Here is a 20,826-nt window from a genome sequence, read left to right on the forward strand (position 1 = left end):
AAAAGTACAAATGCAGTATTTTTTTCCTTGTTAATAATTTTGTTTAATAATAATAATTACTGATAGAACAACAATTATTCTTATTATTTTAAAAATATCATTAATATTAAACACCATTAAGAGAGAAAAACACTGCATTTTTATTTATTTTTTATATTTTATAAGTTTCTTTTTTTTTTTTTTTTTTTTTAATAAAGTTGCTTAATAATAATAATTATTATTGACAATAGAAACAATTATTATTTTATTATTAATATAATTAATATTAAACAAAACATTAACAAGAGAAATTTAAAAACCTTATTTAATTTCTAATTTGCTTAAACCAAGCCAATAATTTTCTTGCTAAAATGTTGTTTAATATCAACATTATTTATAATTCATTTTGATAGAACAATAACAATTATTATTATTAATTTAAACATCAATAGCAAGAAAAACAAAACTGCCTTTTATTTATTTAATATATAAAATACTTATGTTCCATAGCATATTCATTTTTGATTAATAGAGAATTGTGAAAATTTCACTGGTATTGCTTTTGACTATTGAATATTTAGTATTATGACAACACTAGTCCACACAAATACTCACATTATCATCAGATGTTGTTACACATCATTTAGGAGTTTGCTTCAAACAACCCAAAACATCAGAACACACCCCAGCTCTCGCAAAACATGCCAGAAAACCGACTGTGTTGAGTCCATTTAAAACCACTCGGCTGCTCTGCCAGAGAAACAGAGCTTTGGTAAAGCTGGATGGCCACATGTGAGTTAACATGGGTCTCATTTAGAAATAGCTGTGGCTCAAAGCGGATGGGTGACGAATCATGTGTGAGTGGAGGGAGATGTGCCATCAGCACTTCATTTATTCCTTCCTTGTCTGTCCAGTCATTGACCAATCAATCCAAACACCATCTCACAGTTTCATTTCAGAGGCTACAGCCCTTTACAGTCCTGGCTCGATTGTATCTACCCAGAGAGATGTTTTCTTTAAAATGTACCCTTGATGAACTCGAGCTGGATGCGTGTGACCAGGCCTTTAGTTCGTCTCACTTTCCCTCATTTGACACACTCTTTATGGCATGAAGAGAAGCAAACACATAAAGCATGCATTATAAACCAGGCGAGTGTACGTGTGTTAGCCGGCGGAGTGTCTGTGGGGTTTTCCCCTCCTGAATGAGTCAGCAGTGTCAATGCATGTTCCCATGCACCCTTCTGCCCTGCACTGGGGAAACCTGATCCCGCTCTCCCAGCCTGATATTCACTGCCACATGCACTGCAGAGAGGAAGCCAGGCCTCTGCATGTGTGTGTGTGTGTGTGGTCTGTCTGCAAGCCTGAGAGTGTGTGCGTGAGTGTGTGTGTGGCAGATGACTGTGGGACGTTGAGGGACAGGTGGAGAAAAGGATGTATAGACTGTGTGTCTGGCAGCCGGGGGTGTCTGTCAAAAACTAACTGTAACAGTGTATGGAAGGGCAGCATGAGCGGATCAACAACTGATTAACCGACAATATCGCAACACATTTTGATGCAAATGACAAGCAAAGCGTTCGGATTTGGTAGATTTGCATGCATGAGCGTGTGCAAGAGCTGTACTGACGGTCAAAGTGACGGTGTCTCTGGGTGAAGGTGTTTTGCAGGTTGGAGCTGAGCTGATGAACGGGGGCTTTCAGGTCTGTGCGGCTCTGCTGACTCAGTTTCTCCTCCATCTCCAGAGTACAGCAGGAGAAACCTTGAGGACACACATTCAGATGATTTCCTGAAAAAGACAGAAAGAAATTGTAAGAAGTGTAAACAGTAAACACTGTAAAAAAAAAATTTTTTTTTAAATCTAACAATATATTGTATATTATTTATTGTATATTATATTGTATATTTATTTTATATATTTTATTTTATTTTATAGATGTGAACCAGCTTTTCACTGCTATACTATGTAATTTGTAAATGAAAAGGCATTTTCAGTAGTGGTCTCAGATTTTTGGACCCCACTTTATAATGTAATATAACGCTCTGACAGCATAAAGCTGTTTTACAATGCCAATAAATCTCTAGCATTTTAAATATTAAAGAGCAAGTCATTTTATCTACTCATTCTTCAATGAATGAATTATGTCTAGACGAAACCTAAAGTCAAACTCATATCCAATACAAATCAAACAAAGAACAGAACTGAACACAATGTGCTTACAGTATAAAGTGAGCTGACAAGCCACAGGCATCCAAGACAAAAAGCAAAAACTGAATATTCAAGACCATGTGGACACATGTTTCAGTGGTTCTAAGGGAACCTGGGCTTTCTTCGTGATTCGACCCATCAGAAAACAAGTCTGCGCTGCGGTTGTCGAGTGAATGGCACAGATGGACAGCGAGCGGCTGGATTAAACAAGGCGTCACATTAACATGGGGAGTGTGAGCAGGGTGGACTGCGAAGTCGCAGCTGCAATAATGTTTTGTTTTTCTTTCTTTTTTTTAATGCGGTTGTTGGAATTCAAGAGAACACAAGGGTCCTTTCAGTGGACTGGACTCCGACCGGCGGTTTGGCTACCCATGCTGCTGTTCAGCGAGACTGGCCACTCAGGATAGCGCACTGCACACCGATGAGAGATTCTCGCTCTCAGGCCATTTCTCAATGTGAATATACATTTAGCTCCATGCATTTCATATTTATTAACTGAAATGTAGATGGTTTTGAAGGCCACTGTGTTCCTGTGAGGGATAATCGGGGCACAAAAACAATCTGAAAAGATTGTAACCTTCATCAGCATGTCTCATGAATATTAATTAGGTGACATAATGCTCATCCAATGCTCTAAAGTGACTTATTGAAAAACAGATTAGGACCATTCAATAGATTGATCTAATGGATGAAAGCACCGATCTAAACAGTATAGTGATATTTTAAGATTTTAAATATTTTTTCTTTACACAATGACAAAGCAAAAGTTTTTAATTAGATTTTTGACCAAAAAAATAAAAAAGAGAAAAATCAACTACATTTCTAAAAGTGGCTAGTTATAATGGTTGACAAACTTGGGTTTACTCATGAACACTGCTCAGTGTCTGTAACGGGCACAGTGTATTTTGTCATGTGCACTACGATATCTGTGACACGACTCGTATCAGAGCATCTGCTGAACACATCGGCATGGGTGAAAAGCGAGGAGCTGTTGAGAGCTTACAAATAATCACCATCTCACAAAATATCCAAGAGGAATTGTCACTGACCACTGCCAGGGCTTGTTTTACACCGGCGGAGCAGGAAGGAGAGGCAGTGAGTGTTAATGTGCATGGATATGGTCTGCTCTTTTTTTTATAAATATCAGTGGTATTGACTGGGGTGTCAAAAGCCTTAATCAATCCTGCATTGAAGCAGATTTGCAAAAAATATAAACAGAAGTTATGGCTTCATACATTAGGAGTCTGAAGGAACTGGTCTATAAATTTGAGAAAGAGCAGCACCTTCACCCTTCCGTGGCCCCAGACCAGCTGTACCCCTCAACTCCCCTGGGACCCCGTCCAAATCACTCACTCACTTTCACAGACTTGGCATCAGGTACATACAAGACCTGTACATCATATCTCAGCCCAACAGACAGCTCTTTGTATATGGGCATTTGGAGAGAGAGAACCTAACCTGAAAAGGCAAAGCAAATATTCTAGTAAAAACACAGAAACTGGAACCAAATTTAAAGGTCTCGCAAATTACTGAATGGGAAAAACAATTCTGAACCTTTGACCATTTCAATACAGACCATTAACTAATCAAAACAATCAACGCAGGGGAAAACGTGATTTTAGTAACGATTTTTTCAGCTATGCATAAAAATACAGCCTTCAAATGTAAAAGTGTATGATTTCTGGGCCACTAGCTGCACTAAACGTCATTGGCGGAGCCAAAAGTTGACACATCAGCCTGCTAAAACAAACAGTCCCCGTATTTCACGTTTTACTCAATAGGTTTATAATCAATATGTCCATCTTTTAAAAGTCAAAGTCAATCTGCCTGCATGCACAAGCTAATCTTGGCAGACACATGCAAAAGGGAGGCTTCTGTGATTTCATGTTGCTTTAACGCAAGGCCAAACGTTTTGACAGCAATAAGATCAATTTCCATGTGATCCTTAGGAGTAAACCACCTGACTATAAATCTGAAAAAGAGATTTGTTATTGCTGTCTCCAATAAGTCACTTCCTGTTGCTGTTCTGGAGTCCCAAGAACATTCTGTTTTGCTGACGGATGAGGGGATGGAAATTGCCCTGTGGACAAAACCCAGATTAGTCCTGACGCCCCCCTATTCCCCTCTCTTCTTCTTCCCTGGCCACGACGTGCCCCCAGCCCCAGACAGACTTCAGCCCCCATAACCCTACGCCGCTAGCCACAGAGGCTTAACCACAGAGGTCAAAGGTTAACAGCCACTCCTCTGAGACAGGCCCTGCACTGTGACCCTGCTAGGGACTGACCAGCAGACCCACCACCCACACATATTACACACACACGCACACTCTCAATCACAGGCCGGACCCTCTGAGTCAGAAGTCATAAATTCTCTGGGGGATTATTTCAGGCCGGCCGTCTCTATAAATCGCTCTGGCCACCACATCAACATGCTGTTGCCAAAAGAAACAGAGTAATGGGCTTCACTGTTGTCTGCCTAATAAGACACACGCGGCAACTTCCACATGCCTGCATGAGTGTCATCAACACTGTCGCTTCTACGTACAACCATCATATCAGGTGGATATGAGCCGTGGAGAATCATCATTCGGCTTCTAATATGAAAAATAAAATCCTATTTTTATAGCCATTTCGCAGCTACCCTTTTCCTCAATAGAATAGATTGAAACAAATTTTCAAGTCAAAATGATAGAAAAAAATAATAATCGAGAAACCAAATACACAATACTTTGGAATGACATTGTTGATGTTCGTCACTCAATATTTAACTGTCTTTTAATATTTACATAATTAACTGTGATTGGTCTTCTTTCATGCATTTATTTGCAGACTGAATTGTATTGGACAAACAACCTTAGGTAGATGGCATATTTAATTTCCATGAATAAAAACAAAGCTGAGGGATAGTAGTACACTTCAAAGGGCTGTAATATGTAGTTGATGCAACAATGGAAAATCCTGGTGAAAAAAAAAATCTAAGGAAAATGTGTTGTGAAAATGATATGTGACATAGGATCCAAAGACCTTTAAACTGACTGGATGTCTGTCCTTCACAGCTTTGTTTTTAACAAAGAAAACATGCCTACCTCCCTCAGTGTTAATTTACTATTATTAATATATTATTATATTACTTACTATTTTTTTAGTTTTATTAATTGTAGTACTTAATCTTTTTTTCAGTTAGTTGCCATGGCAACATTTCGAATTTTCTCATTTTTAAGTTTCAATTCCTAAAAATGATTTTAGTAGTTTCAAAACCAACACTGGCCTACCCTCACTAAGGTGAAATGTCAAGATAAATTGTTAAATAATTCAGTATGCAAATGCAAGAAAAACAACTAAATCACAAGCAAAGGTGTCATTACTGTCCATTATAATTTGAATTAAGATGGAAAATTTTATTTAGTGGAAGATTTTCAGAGTTTAATCTTGAAAATGTAAAAACTGGAATGTTAAGAGGTTTAAGCTAGTTTAACTGTAGAAAACTAAAGAAAATCCATTACGTTTGTTTACACTTTAGTTTTAAGGCGCAAAAAAGACAATTCCTCACAGTGATGGGAGACATTCAAAACATGATTCACACACTCCTGTGAGAGTACAAAACAACATGGCCGACATCCCAACACCAGAGCCATCTTTACACAAGCACAAGCTGCAGTAACCACAGAAGGAGGGGAACTACTATTTGACAAGAAGCTTTTTTCTCAGTTGTGGCCTAGGGTTCGAGACGGCCCGACCCAACTAAATCAGATGTGTTGTTTTGGCTAGATTTCATAAGAGATAACAACAACAACTTGCAGATGGTGATAAAACATCAACCCTTGAGGGGAAATGCTCCAAATGAGTATAGCTTGAAACCTTTGTGGAATGAGCGTTTAATGAGTACACTCCCTCCTTTTGGCAGACGACGCTCATGAATTGCTATTAGCTTTGAAATGAGAGCGGTTTAATGGGATAAAAGGCAGAGCGAAAATGAGCATAGGCATTGCAGACAGATAAGAGCTAGATATTTGATTTCTAAATCATAGCCTTTCTATTATATGGTTGTCTCCTCCAAAATGTGCCTTGCATGTTCAGACATGTCCCTGCTGATGCACTCTCCTGCTTTCACACCATCTGCATGAAGACAGATCTCAGCACTCCTCTCTTTGGGTGGCCTGAGGCTATCTTTGGACTGTCCATCCTTCATTTACAGACTCATGAATACAGGGTGGAGGAAGGAGAGCTGTCACAATGTCCCTGAATTCTGTCTAATGGCCTGAATGGACAAGCGCCTTGATATCAACAAGTAGGAAATCGTGCAACAGCTCTAAAGCATTTATGAAGCACACATAACATTCACTAAGATTTTACAGTGCTTTACAAAAACAAAAAGAGCCAGAAAACAGAGATTTATATTTCTTGAGGCACTCTTGGTAATCACCAGCGCTGGGTGATATTGAGTTTTCACAATATATTTGCTAGCAATATAAAATTAAAGCAACAGGAGTATTGTGATGCCTTATGCACTTTTATTTTACCATTAAGTTTCCAAAAGTGCATTTTATTGCACAAGTAAATAAAACGACAATGAAAAAAAACAATGAAATGCTATTTAGGAATAGACCATCTTTTCTTGTATCACAATCTACAACAAAATAGTTTGATAATGTCTTCTGATTTAAATTTCAAAAGCCAGAATGAAATTCAAACAGCCCATTTAAATAGTCTGACTTAACTATTTGTTTGCATTTTTTTTACAGAAGTGCCTGAGATGTACTTTTTATATTAAAACATTTTAGTGAAAAAACGTTAAAACTGATGCCTGTGGATAAATATTGTTAAATTAAAAAACTAACAAAATATAAATTGTAAATAAAACCTAAGCTTCCAATAAACATTTTGAATTTACTTGGATGAAAAAAACAAAACAAATACATAGAGACTGATTTAGACCTTTTGTTTTAGCTATATCACCTAGTCTTGGTCACCATTAGCACAGATTCTTTGTTAAAATCGAGCCTTAAAATCGAAATAGTTTGTTTCACTCAACGAGTATGTGAGGCCACAGCTGCCATCTTGCTCAGGAGGAAACAGCTGGCGCTCTCTATTAATAGAGTTGTACAGAAGGTAAAGATACAACTCCTCAGGTTTTCATTGTGCGGTTCCCACCGCAATGGGAGCGTATTCAAATGGGAAAACTGTAACAGGAACCCATTATTACGGAGCAACTGCTCATATGGCGGTAATAAAGAGGGGAATTACTTTCTCTTTCTCTCCAAATCCAATCCAGCATCTCTCAAACACTGCCATGACAAGTTTACAACACTATTGCCAGCACAATGATGCCTTTCAGAGACTCGCAATAAATGTAGGACGGCTAAATGGAAATGACAGCAGAGCTGGCCGGTGCGTACGATCACTAAACAAAATGGTGGATGTCAAGGGGGTCGTTTTATGGCACTTGGAGTGAAGCACTGAGAAAAACAGGCCTCGGTAAGGAGGCACTTAACGCTTACATGTAGGCCATATTGTCCTGTAACGTTCACTAGTTTTAATGAGACAAGCTTTTATTCGCTCAATGTCAGTCTAAATGACTACCTTTTTCCCTTCTTAAACAACATATTCTACACTTTTGCATTTTATTTTTGCATTTTAGTAACATTTGTCAAGTTTTTTTTAGGGCACTATAAACAATGATGTTCAGTTCTTTTTCAGACTATTTTTGCTTTCACTAACACAGGCAGATTTGCTATTGTACCTGCGATTAAAGCTGAAGTGTATGATTATTGTTGTATGTTAAAATAAAATACTCATATATAGCTTAATGCTTCAACTGAAAGCAAGCAATTTATAGGCCGATTCCCTGGAAAAGAATCCCCCAAACACTTAAGGCATGATCAAAACATTGCGATGTTTGTTGCAGTTTTAAGACCAGGGTCAGCCAATGCCATGCATTTGAGACAGAACCGTTTGAGAAACCTGTAAATGGTAAAATCCAATATGTAAGTGACTTTTGTTATGATTAGCTAAAATGGATAAATTTGAAAATTTTTTGTCAGCCAAACTATTTAAATGAAAAATATTTACTTGAAATACCCCCTGATATTTTAGGTAAATATTTAAATAACTTGCATGTTCACAGTTCTCTGATGCCAATAATAATAATAATAATTTTTTTTTTTTTTTTTATAATAATAATAATAATAATAATTATTATTATTATTAGCAGCCCCATTTATTATATATTTATTTATTTTTCTTTTCATCAATTCACAAACCCCCTGCAGTTCCCTCACAAACCCTCAACGGTTTACAAATCCCCATTTGGGAAGCCTAATATAAACAAATGCGTAAAGGTGAGCAGCCATATGTTAATACACTAATAGTTATGACATCCTAACCATGATGCATTCAGAATGACCCACTTTTTCCACTTATTTTCCACAAATGAGCTTGATGAACCTTAGAATTTGTCTACATAGGAGATCAATCTCTGATTCAAAAGAGCAAAGAAAATCCTATTTTCCCCGAACAGGCCAATGTACTCATGCGTGTTCTGTTGATGCCGTTAACGGCGCTAACAGGCCTGACTGCAGAGGTAATGTGAAGGGGGCGATTCAAAAAGCTTAAGAGACTGTGCTCAAGGACACATTCCTCAGGTCTAACACTATAAAAACATTAGCAAAAACTCACTTCACAGGTCTGTTGACCTACAATTAGAGTGATGTTTTTCTTATCCAGCCCCCCTTTCCATTCCTGATATATCCTCCTCCTGCTCCACGGAGAGCACCAACTATTCCCTGATCCTCTGAGGCCACATTCACAGGTTACACTGCTGATCCAAAGCTGGCCATTTTCAATAGTCGGTTGTTTACTTGCTACATCTGCTTGATCCGTCCGCAGAGGTCACGTATCAGACCTCGTTTGGAATGAGCGCTGCTAATCCCTTTTGCTATTTAATCTGCAGTTACGAGCGATATCCTCTGAGCGACACATCTCTCTGCAGCCCCATGGGGCAAGTGTCATATTAATGAGGAACTGAGTTAACGAGCAGGATATCCCACGCCAAGTGGCCCAACTGACACTTATGCAGGACAGGAAACCCTGTTACAATACGGTACAGTCCAGCCAAGCGGGGACACACGGGCTCATTCTGCAAACTATGGCCCTTGTGTCCGGTAAGGCCGAAATAAAGGAAGCAACACACAGAGTGATTAGACAAAACAAAACCACTGCCAGATTACTGTTTGGCCAAAATATTCAATTCAAATTCATGACAGGACAACAAGTTTAGACTAGGGAGGCTTTGCCCTCACCTTCAAATTGTTAATGGTTAATTAATGGTTTAACAGAGGTAATTGTGTAGTCAAGAATGTGACAAATTTTCAACAGCGGTTGATGGGCAATTGATGCAAAACATGTCCATGATTTTGTAGGTAAAATTTTATATTAATGCATAATGGAAAATGCATGTTTTAAAGGGATAGTTCACCCAAAAATGAAAATTCTGTCATCAATTACTCACCCTCCTGTCGTTTCAAAAACCCGTAAGACCTTCGTTCATCTTCGGAACACAAATTAAATTGTTGAATAAAGTCGTTTTTTTTTCTTTTGTGCACAAAAAGTATTCTCGTAGCTTCATATAATTGCGGTTGCACCACTGATGTCACATGGATTATTTTACCGATCTCCTTGCTACGTTTCTGGACTTGGGAACATTTCAGTTGCGTTGCTGTCTATGCAGGGTCAAACAGCTCTCAGATTCCATCAAAAATACCTTAATTTGTGTTCCGAAGATGAACGAAGGTCTTACGGGTTTTTGAAACGACATGAGGGTGAGTAATTAATGACAGAATTTTTGGGTGAACTATCCCTTTAAAGTTGGCATGATGTATCTTCTAAAAGCATGTTATTGATCTCATTGTGAATGACTGCATTTATGTTTATTTTTTTATTTTTTGACCTTGTAATTTTCAATTAACTTCATGACCTGATCTTCCAGCACCATATGCTGGATTTCGCCAAACATTTAGTGTATTTTAACCCTGCCCCTTTATTGCAATGGACTGGATTTCAGCTACATCGCAACTTTAAAAAAATTTATATTCGTTACAGTCTCATTTAATATAAGCTCATAAAACCAGCATTAGAATTATGCATAAAAAATAGTTTGAGATGAACTACATTATGTTGCATTGAAGGATGTGCTAACATACCAAAAAAGTATTTCCTGTCAACTACCCTTGTTTCAGTAGAAACATCTTAGAAAGAGTTACAGTCAGCGCTACCTACATCTGGTTGCACTCTGAACTCGCATAAATCACATCCAAAAAAGATTTAGACCCACAGAAATGTTTAAATCCACTTCTTGCTGAGCTCTTCATTCAAATCATATAAAACAAGCACTCAAAGCCCGCTTTGAAACGGTTCAGAGATTAGGAATTTCAGCCGAGGAGAATTAGAATCTGCCACAGGGCCAAGAAAAGCATGTGTGCGAAATGATGCTTCCTTAAATTAATCAGGGATTAAAATCTCACACACACAGCTGTCAAAACACCAAACCACCAACATTTTCTTTTCAGATGGCACGTGGGTTAATGAAGAGGAAATAAATGTGCAAAAAACTAATCAATACGGCTGTTTTCACCAAAAGTCAAGGTCCCGATCATATCCTACCACGTCGTAGCGCTTGACTCTTAATCACAGGCTTATGAGTCTAGACGTTTGTGTGATCATTAACCAGGGTAAGAGCACAGCAGTTAAACCATCTCCTGGTCTTCTGTGGTGCACTTAGGCACAAAGCAGCAACATCAAGACTACACAAAACACAAACCAGATGTAAAGTATGATGCCGGGCAGGGAGCCTTAATACCTCATAAATCCTCAAAAACCCTGAATCGGTGCAGTGAGACACACATATGTTAGATTGATGTACACACTTGAGCGATCACCCACAAGCTCCCATCCTTTTGTACCAGTCAATCTCTGATTGTGAAACCAGAGCAGGGCCTCTGGCCAATTAAAACTCCCCACTGGTAAGCATTCCAAAAGGCTGCCATCCATGAACATTTAACCAGAAGTCCCTGGGGAGATTCCACAACATCGCTCCGGCCTCTCACTCCGTGTCTGTCTCCCTCTCCCACCCCAGCGTGCCGTCTCCGGCTTTGTCTCCGCTCACAAAAGCTCCCTGCCTACACCACTTCCCAGGTCACCTCATTGTGAATCATTTAACTTGGACTGGCTCTTTCACAGACACATTAAAAGGCAGGACACTGCATGTTTGGAGTTTAACAGAGGAATCAACGGATCTCTGTTGTTCATTACTGATATAGTCCTTTCATGAATGCCGGAGTGTGAAGTTTCTCATTCAAACTTCATGGAAGTCAGTTAATGACTGAACAGGGTCAGATCTCATGGGCGAAACTAGACAAGCACAACATGATCAAGATCAATACATCGATTTCATAAAAGTATTAAACATGGGTTTGACTGCACATTAAAATGTCTTGATGCCCGATTTCTATGGATGCACTGATATGGGCGAGACCAATAGTCGATAATTCTTCATATTTTGAAGGAGATAACTGATATATTGACCGTTATTACATACCAATCTATTTTAACTGATTAAAGTCACTTAAAAGTTCACAATACAGTCTTATCCCACAACCCTTCAGTCTTTGTTATCCCACAATCATTTAACAAACACTATGAATCATTGGAATGAAGATATACACCCATATCCTTAAAAAAAATACAAAATTTAAGTGTAAAAAAGACAGAGAATTTATAAGAAAACCATAGATAAACCAACTGGAAATAACTTATTGGCTCAAATATATCGATCAAATACACTAAAATTAGAGAATACACTTTACAAGATCACATTTATTGGCTGATCCAAATGACTTGTGACTTCATTTGGTGCAATTTTGTTGAAAAACAGGCAACATTATAACATTAGCCATCATGTTGTTTATGCACCATAATTGAGTACCGATAAAATTTTCCACAACAGTGCATGAAATACCAGAGAATATAGTTGATTCATCCCCTTATGGAGCCGAGCACGGGACATGGTGAAGGAGTGGACACACCGGCTCCACAAAATGGAGCAACGTTCAGTTGGAAGCAATTACACACCCCCAACCAATACCTCCAGCCAGAGATACAATAAAAGACAACTTACAATGAGCCTGTGCGTAAGCAGAGACACTGACAGCCTGGAATGCACCGTTTATTTACCCATGAGGAAAAAGGGGGCAAAAGGTACAGGGCCAGGAAGAGACGAGAAGGAAGAGGGGGTTGAAAAAGAGAAGAAAAAACACATGAAAAGCTGATGACACCGCTCACTCTGATGCTACAATGAAGGAATCCTCAAACCCTCTTCAAAAATGAACATCTGTGCACATGTTTGCATGAGGACACACACAGATGGATGACAGCGGAGAGGTTAGCAGGGGGTGGGAAGATCCAACGTGAGAAACTGCAGGCCTGGCTGAGCAGTGACAATACATACATCACCTAAAATAATCAGTCAAATGGTAACAAACGCTCTGGGGGACTGCAGGAAACTCACTTTTGCCCTCAAACGACAACGGTCCCAAACCAAAGCTCTGCAGTAAAGTAACAGTTACGCTAAGAGGTAAACATAGGATGATGCACATCATCAAAATGTAATAAAACAATGCTTTCTGCCCCTCCCAAGCACATCTTTTCTTGTAATTCTTCAAGACAATATGGAAATGAAAGAGCTTTAGATTAGTTGCTATGTAACAAAAACAAACAGCATACGCATGCTTTCACTGTGAGATGCGCTTCAAATGTCTATTGTGAGTGTTTAAACTAGGGATGTAACGGTATGAAAATTTCATATCACGATTATAGTGACCAAAGTATCTGTGTAATAAGTTGAATATAGGCCTACTATGAATATAAAATACATTATCCCTTAAATGTCAACCAGTTTGAACGTTCGTTTGTCTTGGCTCAAAGCCACTTGCTGAGAACTTTTCTTCGCGGAAGCTTTGCGTTAATTACAAGTGAGATAACGAAATATTTAATCTCTAATCAATATTTTTTGTCCAATTATTTGCCCAGTTAGTTTTGGTATTGAGGTAAAAGTTACCTTGCATTCGCTATATAACAGTGGGTGGTGGTCACGAAGATGACTGAGCAAATTTGATGCGTTTCCCCCTTTTGCAGCGAATTTCTTCTTGTAAGATCAGCAGACAGGGTGACCGTCCTCGAATAAATTGCCTTCAGGACTCTTGTAAAAGCCAAAATACGACCAGACCACCGATTTGGTCCTCTTAGATGGCTGAAAAATCTCCCGAGCGCTGTCACTGCCTTCCGCCATTTCGTCTCGTGCAAAAAACAACAACAACAACATTGCATGCTGCTTCTGCGTCAGACTGATGCTGGCTGGACAGGATTTACCACGAGTTTTCAAAATCGCGATAATCAAATACGGTTTTGATGATAATTAAATTTTAAACGATAATACTAACCGTCAGGGCATTTTATCGTGATTTATCGTGAAACCGGTAATCGTTCCATCCCTAGTTTAAACCTTAACTGAATATATTAGCAAATAATAGTTGATATTTTGCTTGAATAGAGTGGTGACTGGCTTTTAATTAACAAAAGAATCAATTATGATTGCTCTGAATATACAACACACAAACCTATTAAAAAGCCACTGCTTCTTTCAACTTTCTTTTAACATTCAAACCACATGAAGTCTGAGTTGAGTGCATATGTACATCATAACATGTATAAAAATAGTCACCAGAAGGACATTTCCCACACAACTCAACTCTGTATATTTCTCTGTCTGCGTCTCATACAGTACAGAACGGAGCAAAGAGAGCTCTTTATCTTCAAACAGCCATAGAAGATCCACACAAACAATCTGAGGTTCAAAAGGGGGCTATATTTAAGTCAAAGCACGTCTTGTTTGGAAATTTTTAAAGCCCACCATAAGCCGCATATGACCAAAACCACAAACACTCTCACTGCATGGCTCTCCAATTCTAGATCCCCTTCATTTTCACACTTGTATTCTTCCTGACTCTCAAAATCCGCTTTTTAAAAACAAAACATCTACTTAACCTTCAGCATATGAAAGGTTTTAACGCAGGAGCGCTACATCTTATCCCCTTAGCAGTGGAAGCCCGAGCCGTTCTCGGACAGTGTTTATAACCGACATCTAAGAGCGGCTGAAATCCACCAGATGTCGAAACTGACGGACAAGCATCGAGGTAATGCGCAAGCTGCGTGTTAGAAAGAAAGAAGAGGGGATGGTGAAAGAGAAAGAGAAAAAGAGGGGCCCACAGGCAGGATGAGGTCAGGCCAAAGATCATATTTCCAAGTCCTCAAAGCTACAACACTGCAACAATGATTCTGATATACCTGTTGGGCTTAGGAAACTGGATAGCTGTGTAGTTGGTGGGAAGAGCGGCGGCAATAAGCGATTGTAGCGGGAGTAAACCTACACCGGGATAAACTTACTATGCTTTTGACTGACATCTCGACCATCTAGGATATTATATATGGACAGGAATGTCAATAAATCATCCAATAAGAGGATCTTCTGCTCTCAAAGAGTGAAATGAGATCAAATGTGGCCATTTTGAGGTTTGCAGGCCGGTCCTCCATTTTGTTTTTGTGAAATCATCGCTATGACTTTGCCCCACCTCAAAAACGTTCATTCAGGGTCTGTCTGAGTGACTTGTGGCAAACTGAACAGTCATAGTAGAGTAGGGGGGAAAAAACATTTAAACATCGGAGCCAGAGGTGGGACTGGAGCCGAGGCATTTGGTTTTAAGAGTTCCCATCACCTCGTCAGTTAAATTGACGGAGGTCTGCGAGGGAGCTCTTTAACCGCCTCCGCCCGTCTGCCCGAACACACACCACCTCAATTCTCCATTCTCTCCAAATGCTTTTTTACATGTGTATGAAGTGCAGAATTAGGTAATCGAACGGGCTGAAACGAGCCCTGGACTGAGGCTCATCAGGGGGAGTCTTGATGTTGGCCGTGGGAGTAATTAGCAGGGATTACAGGAAATCTGGAACATTCCCAGAGTGGAGGGCTTCTGCCCAAAACCCAGATGAGCCTCTGGCCTACATCTCTCGGCTCTCAAAACAGCCACAAATGATTGTGAGAGGCGGGAGAAAAACCACAGACATAATATAGTCATAATTATCATTACTGCTTTACATTAAGGCTGTTATGATACAATCATATCACATTTCTGTAACACTTTACAACTGAGGTTCAATTTGTTAACATTAGTTAATGCATTTTAGTTGATGATACAATACTTTCACTGCATTTATAAATAATTTTACATATACTAATATATTTTTAACCTTAAACTGTGTAAATTAAAGTATTATGAATGAACATGAAATGCTCATAAAATAACAAATGCTTGTAAAAATGGTTCATTGTTAGTTCATGACAATACATTAACTAATGTTAATGAATTGAACTTTATTCTAAAGTGTCACCAACCCAATATTTATTTGTATGGGCATTCATATTGTTTCATGTCATGTTGACATATACTACCCTTTAAAAGTTTAGGGTCGGGAAGTTTTTTTTTTAATGTTTTTGAAAGAAATCTCTTATGTTCACCAAGGCTGCATTTATCTGATCAATAATACAGTAAAACACTAATATTGTGAAATATTTCTACAATTTAAAATAACTTTTCTATTGGAATATATTTTAAAATATAATTTATTCTTGGAGGCAAAGCTGAATTTTCAGCATCATATCTCCAGTCTTCAGTGTCACATGATCCATCAGAAATCATTCTACTATGCTGATTTGCTCAAGAAACGTTATTATCATCAATGTGGAAAGCAGTCGTGCTGCTTAATATTTTTGAGGATCCCATGATACATTTTTTTTCTTCAGGATACTTTGATGAATAAGTACAGCATTAGTTTGAAACAGAAATCTTTTGTAATTTTCATAAAGTCATTGCTGTCACTTTTGATCAATTTAATGCCTCCTTGCTAAATAAAAGTATTAATTTCTTTCTTTAAAATAAAAACTTACTGACCCTATACTTTTCAACAATAGTTTTCAATTCTATTGTGATGTACTTATATGCGTCAAGTAGTTTGTTTTACATTAAAGGGGTCATATGATGCTGCTAAAAAGAACATTATTTGGTGTATTTGGTGTAATGAAATGCGTTTATGCGGTTTAAGGTTCAAAAAACACATTTTCCACATACTGTACATTATTGTTTCTCCTCTATGCCCCGCCTTTCTGAAACGCGTCGATTTTTACAAAGCTCATCGGTCTAAAAAAGCGAGGTGTGCTGTGATTGGCCAGCTATCCAATGCGTAAAGGAAAAATTTAAATCGCATCATATGACCCCTTTAATGTTTGTGAGACACAAAACACAAAATGAGAAAGCAGAGCACACTACATCTATGTTAAACCTCTAGCATTTCTCATTTGGTTATGTTTATGCACCTTTATGCAGAATTTATGAAGTGAGGAACACCCGTTGGGAGAAGATCTCCGAGCACTGCTCACTGCTGGATGACCAACACCAATGTGACTGAAACCAGTGAAAGAAAAAAGACACACCACCTCTCAAATAACACACACAAGGAGTTTTGCCGAGGAATGAGGTTAGGGGAATGTCCCAGAGGAGAACTGTATCCAGAGCTCAAGACTCTAGTCAGTATCTGCTCGAATACTCCAGCACATATCATCCATGCTAATGCCTGATAACAAAGCCACGGGAGGAAGGGTTTGAGCAAACAGCAGTCTTCGCTGTAGCAGTCGGTTTTGGTATTAAAATCATCTGGAAAGCTTCCCACACACAGAGCAGATAGGGAGGTGAAAAGAGTGAGACAAGTGAAAGGAACGGGGGGATAACACTTGGACAAGACTATGTAGAAATCCAGGATGGATGAAACGGCACAAGGAGAGGGAGAGAGCGAAAAAAAAAAAGTGTAGAAAAGCTGCTTCGGCACAAACACTTCCTACAAAGCCGTCCCTATCCAGCGGGATGCGAGGGAACAGGAACAGACCCACCGGCCAAGTTTGGGAGCCCAGGGAGTGTAGATTTAACAGCATGCAAATGGGAAGTGTTAACAAGGAACTTCAGTGGCAGCCTATATCTGCCTTCAAGTGTGGAAAGCCACAAACACAGGGCCAGATTTTACACAGCACCCATCCGACATCACTCTGTACTGTGCCAGATTTACTCAGGGAAAACCACAAACTACACTAACAATGTCACAAGAGACACACGTCTTGGGCCGAGGAAGTGTGGGGCTTTTTTTCTTCATGTCTGTGCACATCTGCACCATTCGGAGTGTACAGATGACTCAGGGTGAGTCAGAGCCCACGAATCCCGCCCCGGGCCACGTTTCGAAGCGTTCCTCACATTCCCCGCTAGCAGGTCACACGCTCTCGCTCAATCAAATGCGCTGGCAGCTCCTCTTAGTAACATGTTAAGTTGCCTCTCACTGCCGCTCTTCTTCTGTCAGTCAAAACTCCCTCCTCTTTCATTCAACGGTCAGTCAATCCTCTGTTGAAGATCCTCCGGCTGAGTCTTTGTTGCCGCTCCTGGCTCTAGGGTCCCCAGTGAGGAGGTCTTGGTGGTCCCCTGTGGAATGCGCTAAGGAGGGGGCAGATTTGGGCTAAAAGGGGGTGTCCCATTGTTCACACACATTGCACTTACCCCCCCCCCCACCAGGCCGTCGCTCTCGGGGGTTTTTTGGAGGGGGATTAAGAGGAAGCAGAGGAAGAGCGAAAAAGACTTTCTCCATACATCATAGTTAATCATGAAAATCTTGAAAAGAACATGGATGTAACCAGTACTGCATCCAGGAATTATCCTGGTCCAACCCAATCTTATGAAAAAATTTAACTCTAATGAAGTAGCAATTTCATATGAATTTGCTTTAATGATTTTCAGAAAAAAAAAAAACATCATAAGCAAGACGTTCCACCCCTAAATCTAACCATCAGTGGGGCGTAAGCAGATCATATAAATGTACCAATGAAATCGTATGACTTCATATGAATCAGCCACCAATTTGCCAAAACCTAAAATAGTTATGAATTATCATGAGAGTGTGTTGGCCCGGTCGAATGGCACTACTAAGTTCTCCTCCTGCCTGCTCATTTCCAAACACTGCTTGGGTCTCATTCACTAGACCACTTCCTCCTGACAGCCAAACTCAATTACAGGCAGTTATCCACTGGGCTCAGGTCACTGAGAGCACAGCGCACAGATCAGCTCTGCTTTAGTCTCTCCCACAGCAGGGCAAACGTGGACTGCAAACCCATCTGACCGTCTACAGACAGTTTAATAGTTGACATCTCAAACAGCAAAGTTAATGTTTTGCACGGTGACGTGGGACAAAAACTATTTTAAAAACATTTTATAATTTTAGAAGAATTATTATAAAAGCAATTTTAAGATCTCATTAGGGATATGCCGGTATCAAATTTTCATGTTGCGATTAATTGCTAATGCTTTTATTACGGTATACGGTATTATCACGATATTGAAATTAAGTTAAAAAAAAGTGCTGTCATAATACAGTATAACAGGTTTAATAACTTTTTTCTTATATCATATTGATATACATTTTTCACCACCTGACAACTTAAGCAAACTAGATTAAAAAAAAATGGAAAAATAAAAAAAAAGGTGACTACTGAAATTACACTATTATATAAACTACATTTCAGTCAGAAAGATTTAAAGAAATATTAATAAAAGTACTTGTATTGAACAAGGATGCATTAAATTGAGCAGAAGTGACAGCCAAAACATTTATAACATTATTTATAATATAAAGATTTCTATTTTGAATAAATGCTGTTCTTTTGAACTTTCCATGAATCAAAGAGTCCTGGGAAAAATGTATCATATATGTTTCCACAAAAATATAAAGTAGCACAACTGTTTTCAACACTGATAAGAAATGTTTCTTGAGCAGCAAATTAGCATATTAGAATGATTTCTGAAGGATCATGTGACACTGAAGACTGGAGTTATGATGCTGAAAATTCAGCTTTGCACCACAGGAATAAATTACATTTTACAATACATTAATATAGAACAGTTATTTTAATTTGTAATATCTCAAGTAGAAGGACATTAATGTGCATAATCATTGTAAATCTATTAATTCATAAAATAATGAAGCATTTTTACTTTAATATTACAGTAACATCTAGTTTAATGAGTGAAATCTGCCCTGATAATTATACAAACAGCTGTCAATAGTGACAACAAACATGATTTGTTCTTTAATTATCGCACTTGAGCAATTATCCTCTGATTAGCTGGAGCGGTGGGGAGGGGGCTCGCATGCTCTGATCTGACACAGTGCCATACAAGGGTCTCATTAACACGGCATAAATGAACTTCTTACTGTCATGATCAACATCTTGTGACTCATCCCATCTGACTATCAGTGGAAAGAGTCATTTGTTTGCATTTTACAGTTGAATTACATCTCATTTTCAATCTTATCTGTAATGCACTGACTGCATACCCAAATCTCCATAATGGATTTAGTCATAGTAAAAAAAAAAAAATTTTTTTAAAGAGTTAAGAGTTCAGCAATTCTATCGATAGCTGACAACATTATCAAATTAGCTGAAGTAGTTAATAAACACACAAGGGACTAGAAAAGGGCAGAACTACTTCCTGCAAAGTTCTGTGCTCACAGATTCAGCGTTGACCTGCTTAAGCCCCGTTCACACCGCCAGTGACTTTTTCGCTGCTTGTCGCTTGTGGCTGGCAATTGAGGTCGCTATGCTGTGTGTCGCTCGCGGTGTGAACGGGGCTTTACAGTGTGTTCACAACAGACGCGAATGTAATTATTCGCGCGAGTAGATTACATACAAAGTCAACACAAAGACGTGAATAGAGGCGAATTCGCACCGGGCGAGGTGAATGATGTGAAATACACGACGCGTTTGCCGGGAACGCACGATATTCGCCTCAATCGCGTCTTCCGCGCAAATTCAAAAATTTCAACTCAAGCGGAAAATTCGCATGATGCGTTCTTGCGCAAGCCAATCAGCGAAGAGTTTCTTGACATGTCCAGTTGAATCAGACAATAGAAGAGAGCATTATTGCAGCCGTCTGTTATTATATAGGTCTGTCGCGCGAGTAGATTACATACAAAGTCAACACAAAGACGTGAATAGAGGCGAATTCGCACCGGGCGAGGTGAATGATGTGAAATACACGACGCGTTTGCCGGGAACGCACGATATTCGCCTCAATCGCGTCTTCCGCGCAAATTCAAAAATTTCAACTCAAGCGGAAAATTCGCATGATGCGTTCTTGCGCAAGCCAATCAGCGAAGAGTTTCTTGACATGTCCAGTTGAATCAGACAATAGAAGAGAGCATTATTGCAGCCGTCTGTTATTATATAGGTCTGGAGCATAGAAAATAGGGATGGGCGATTGTAGTTGTAGTTGTTTCGATACGATACCGATATTTTTCAAGGCAGTATCGTCGATATCGATACCGATTCGATACTTCTGAACTAAACTTTTAAATTATGAAATTTATGAAATTATGAAATTACTAAGAGTAAAATGGGTAATGATAATCACTTAAATTTTTGTTTAAAACGCATTTTAACATTCAATA

General features: G+C 38.9%; 1 protein-coding gene across 1 annotated transcript in view; it reads right to left on the reverse strand.

Moving 5' to 3' along the window:
• Nucleotides 1-20,826, reverse strand: part of LOC107707255 (glypican-6-like) — a 48,022-nt gene that overhangs the window by 17,950 nt on the left and 9,246 nt on the right. Inside the window, exon 2 of the mRNA XM_016511243.1 lies at nt 1,604-1,762. Coding sequence (XP_016366729.1) covers nt 1,604-1,762 — 159 coding nt within the window. The remainder of the gene's footprint in view (nt 1-1,603; nt 1,763-20,826) is intronic.

The sequence above is a fragment of the Sinocyclocheilus rhinocerous genome, unplaced genomic scaffold (assembly GCF_001515625.1).
Source record: "Sinocyclocheilus rhinocerous isolate Xijiao unplaced genomic scaffold, SAMN03320098_v1.1 scaffold174, whole genome shotgun sequence".
NCBI lineage: Eukaryota > Metazoa > Chordata > Actinopteri > Cypriniformes > Cyprinidae > Sinocyclocheilus > Sinocyclocheilus rhinocerous.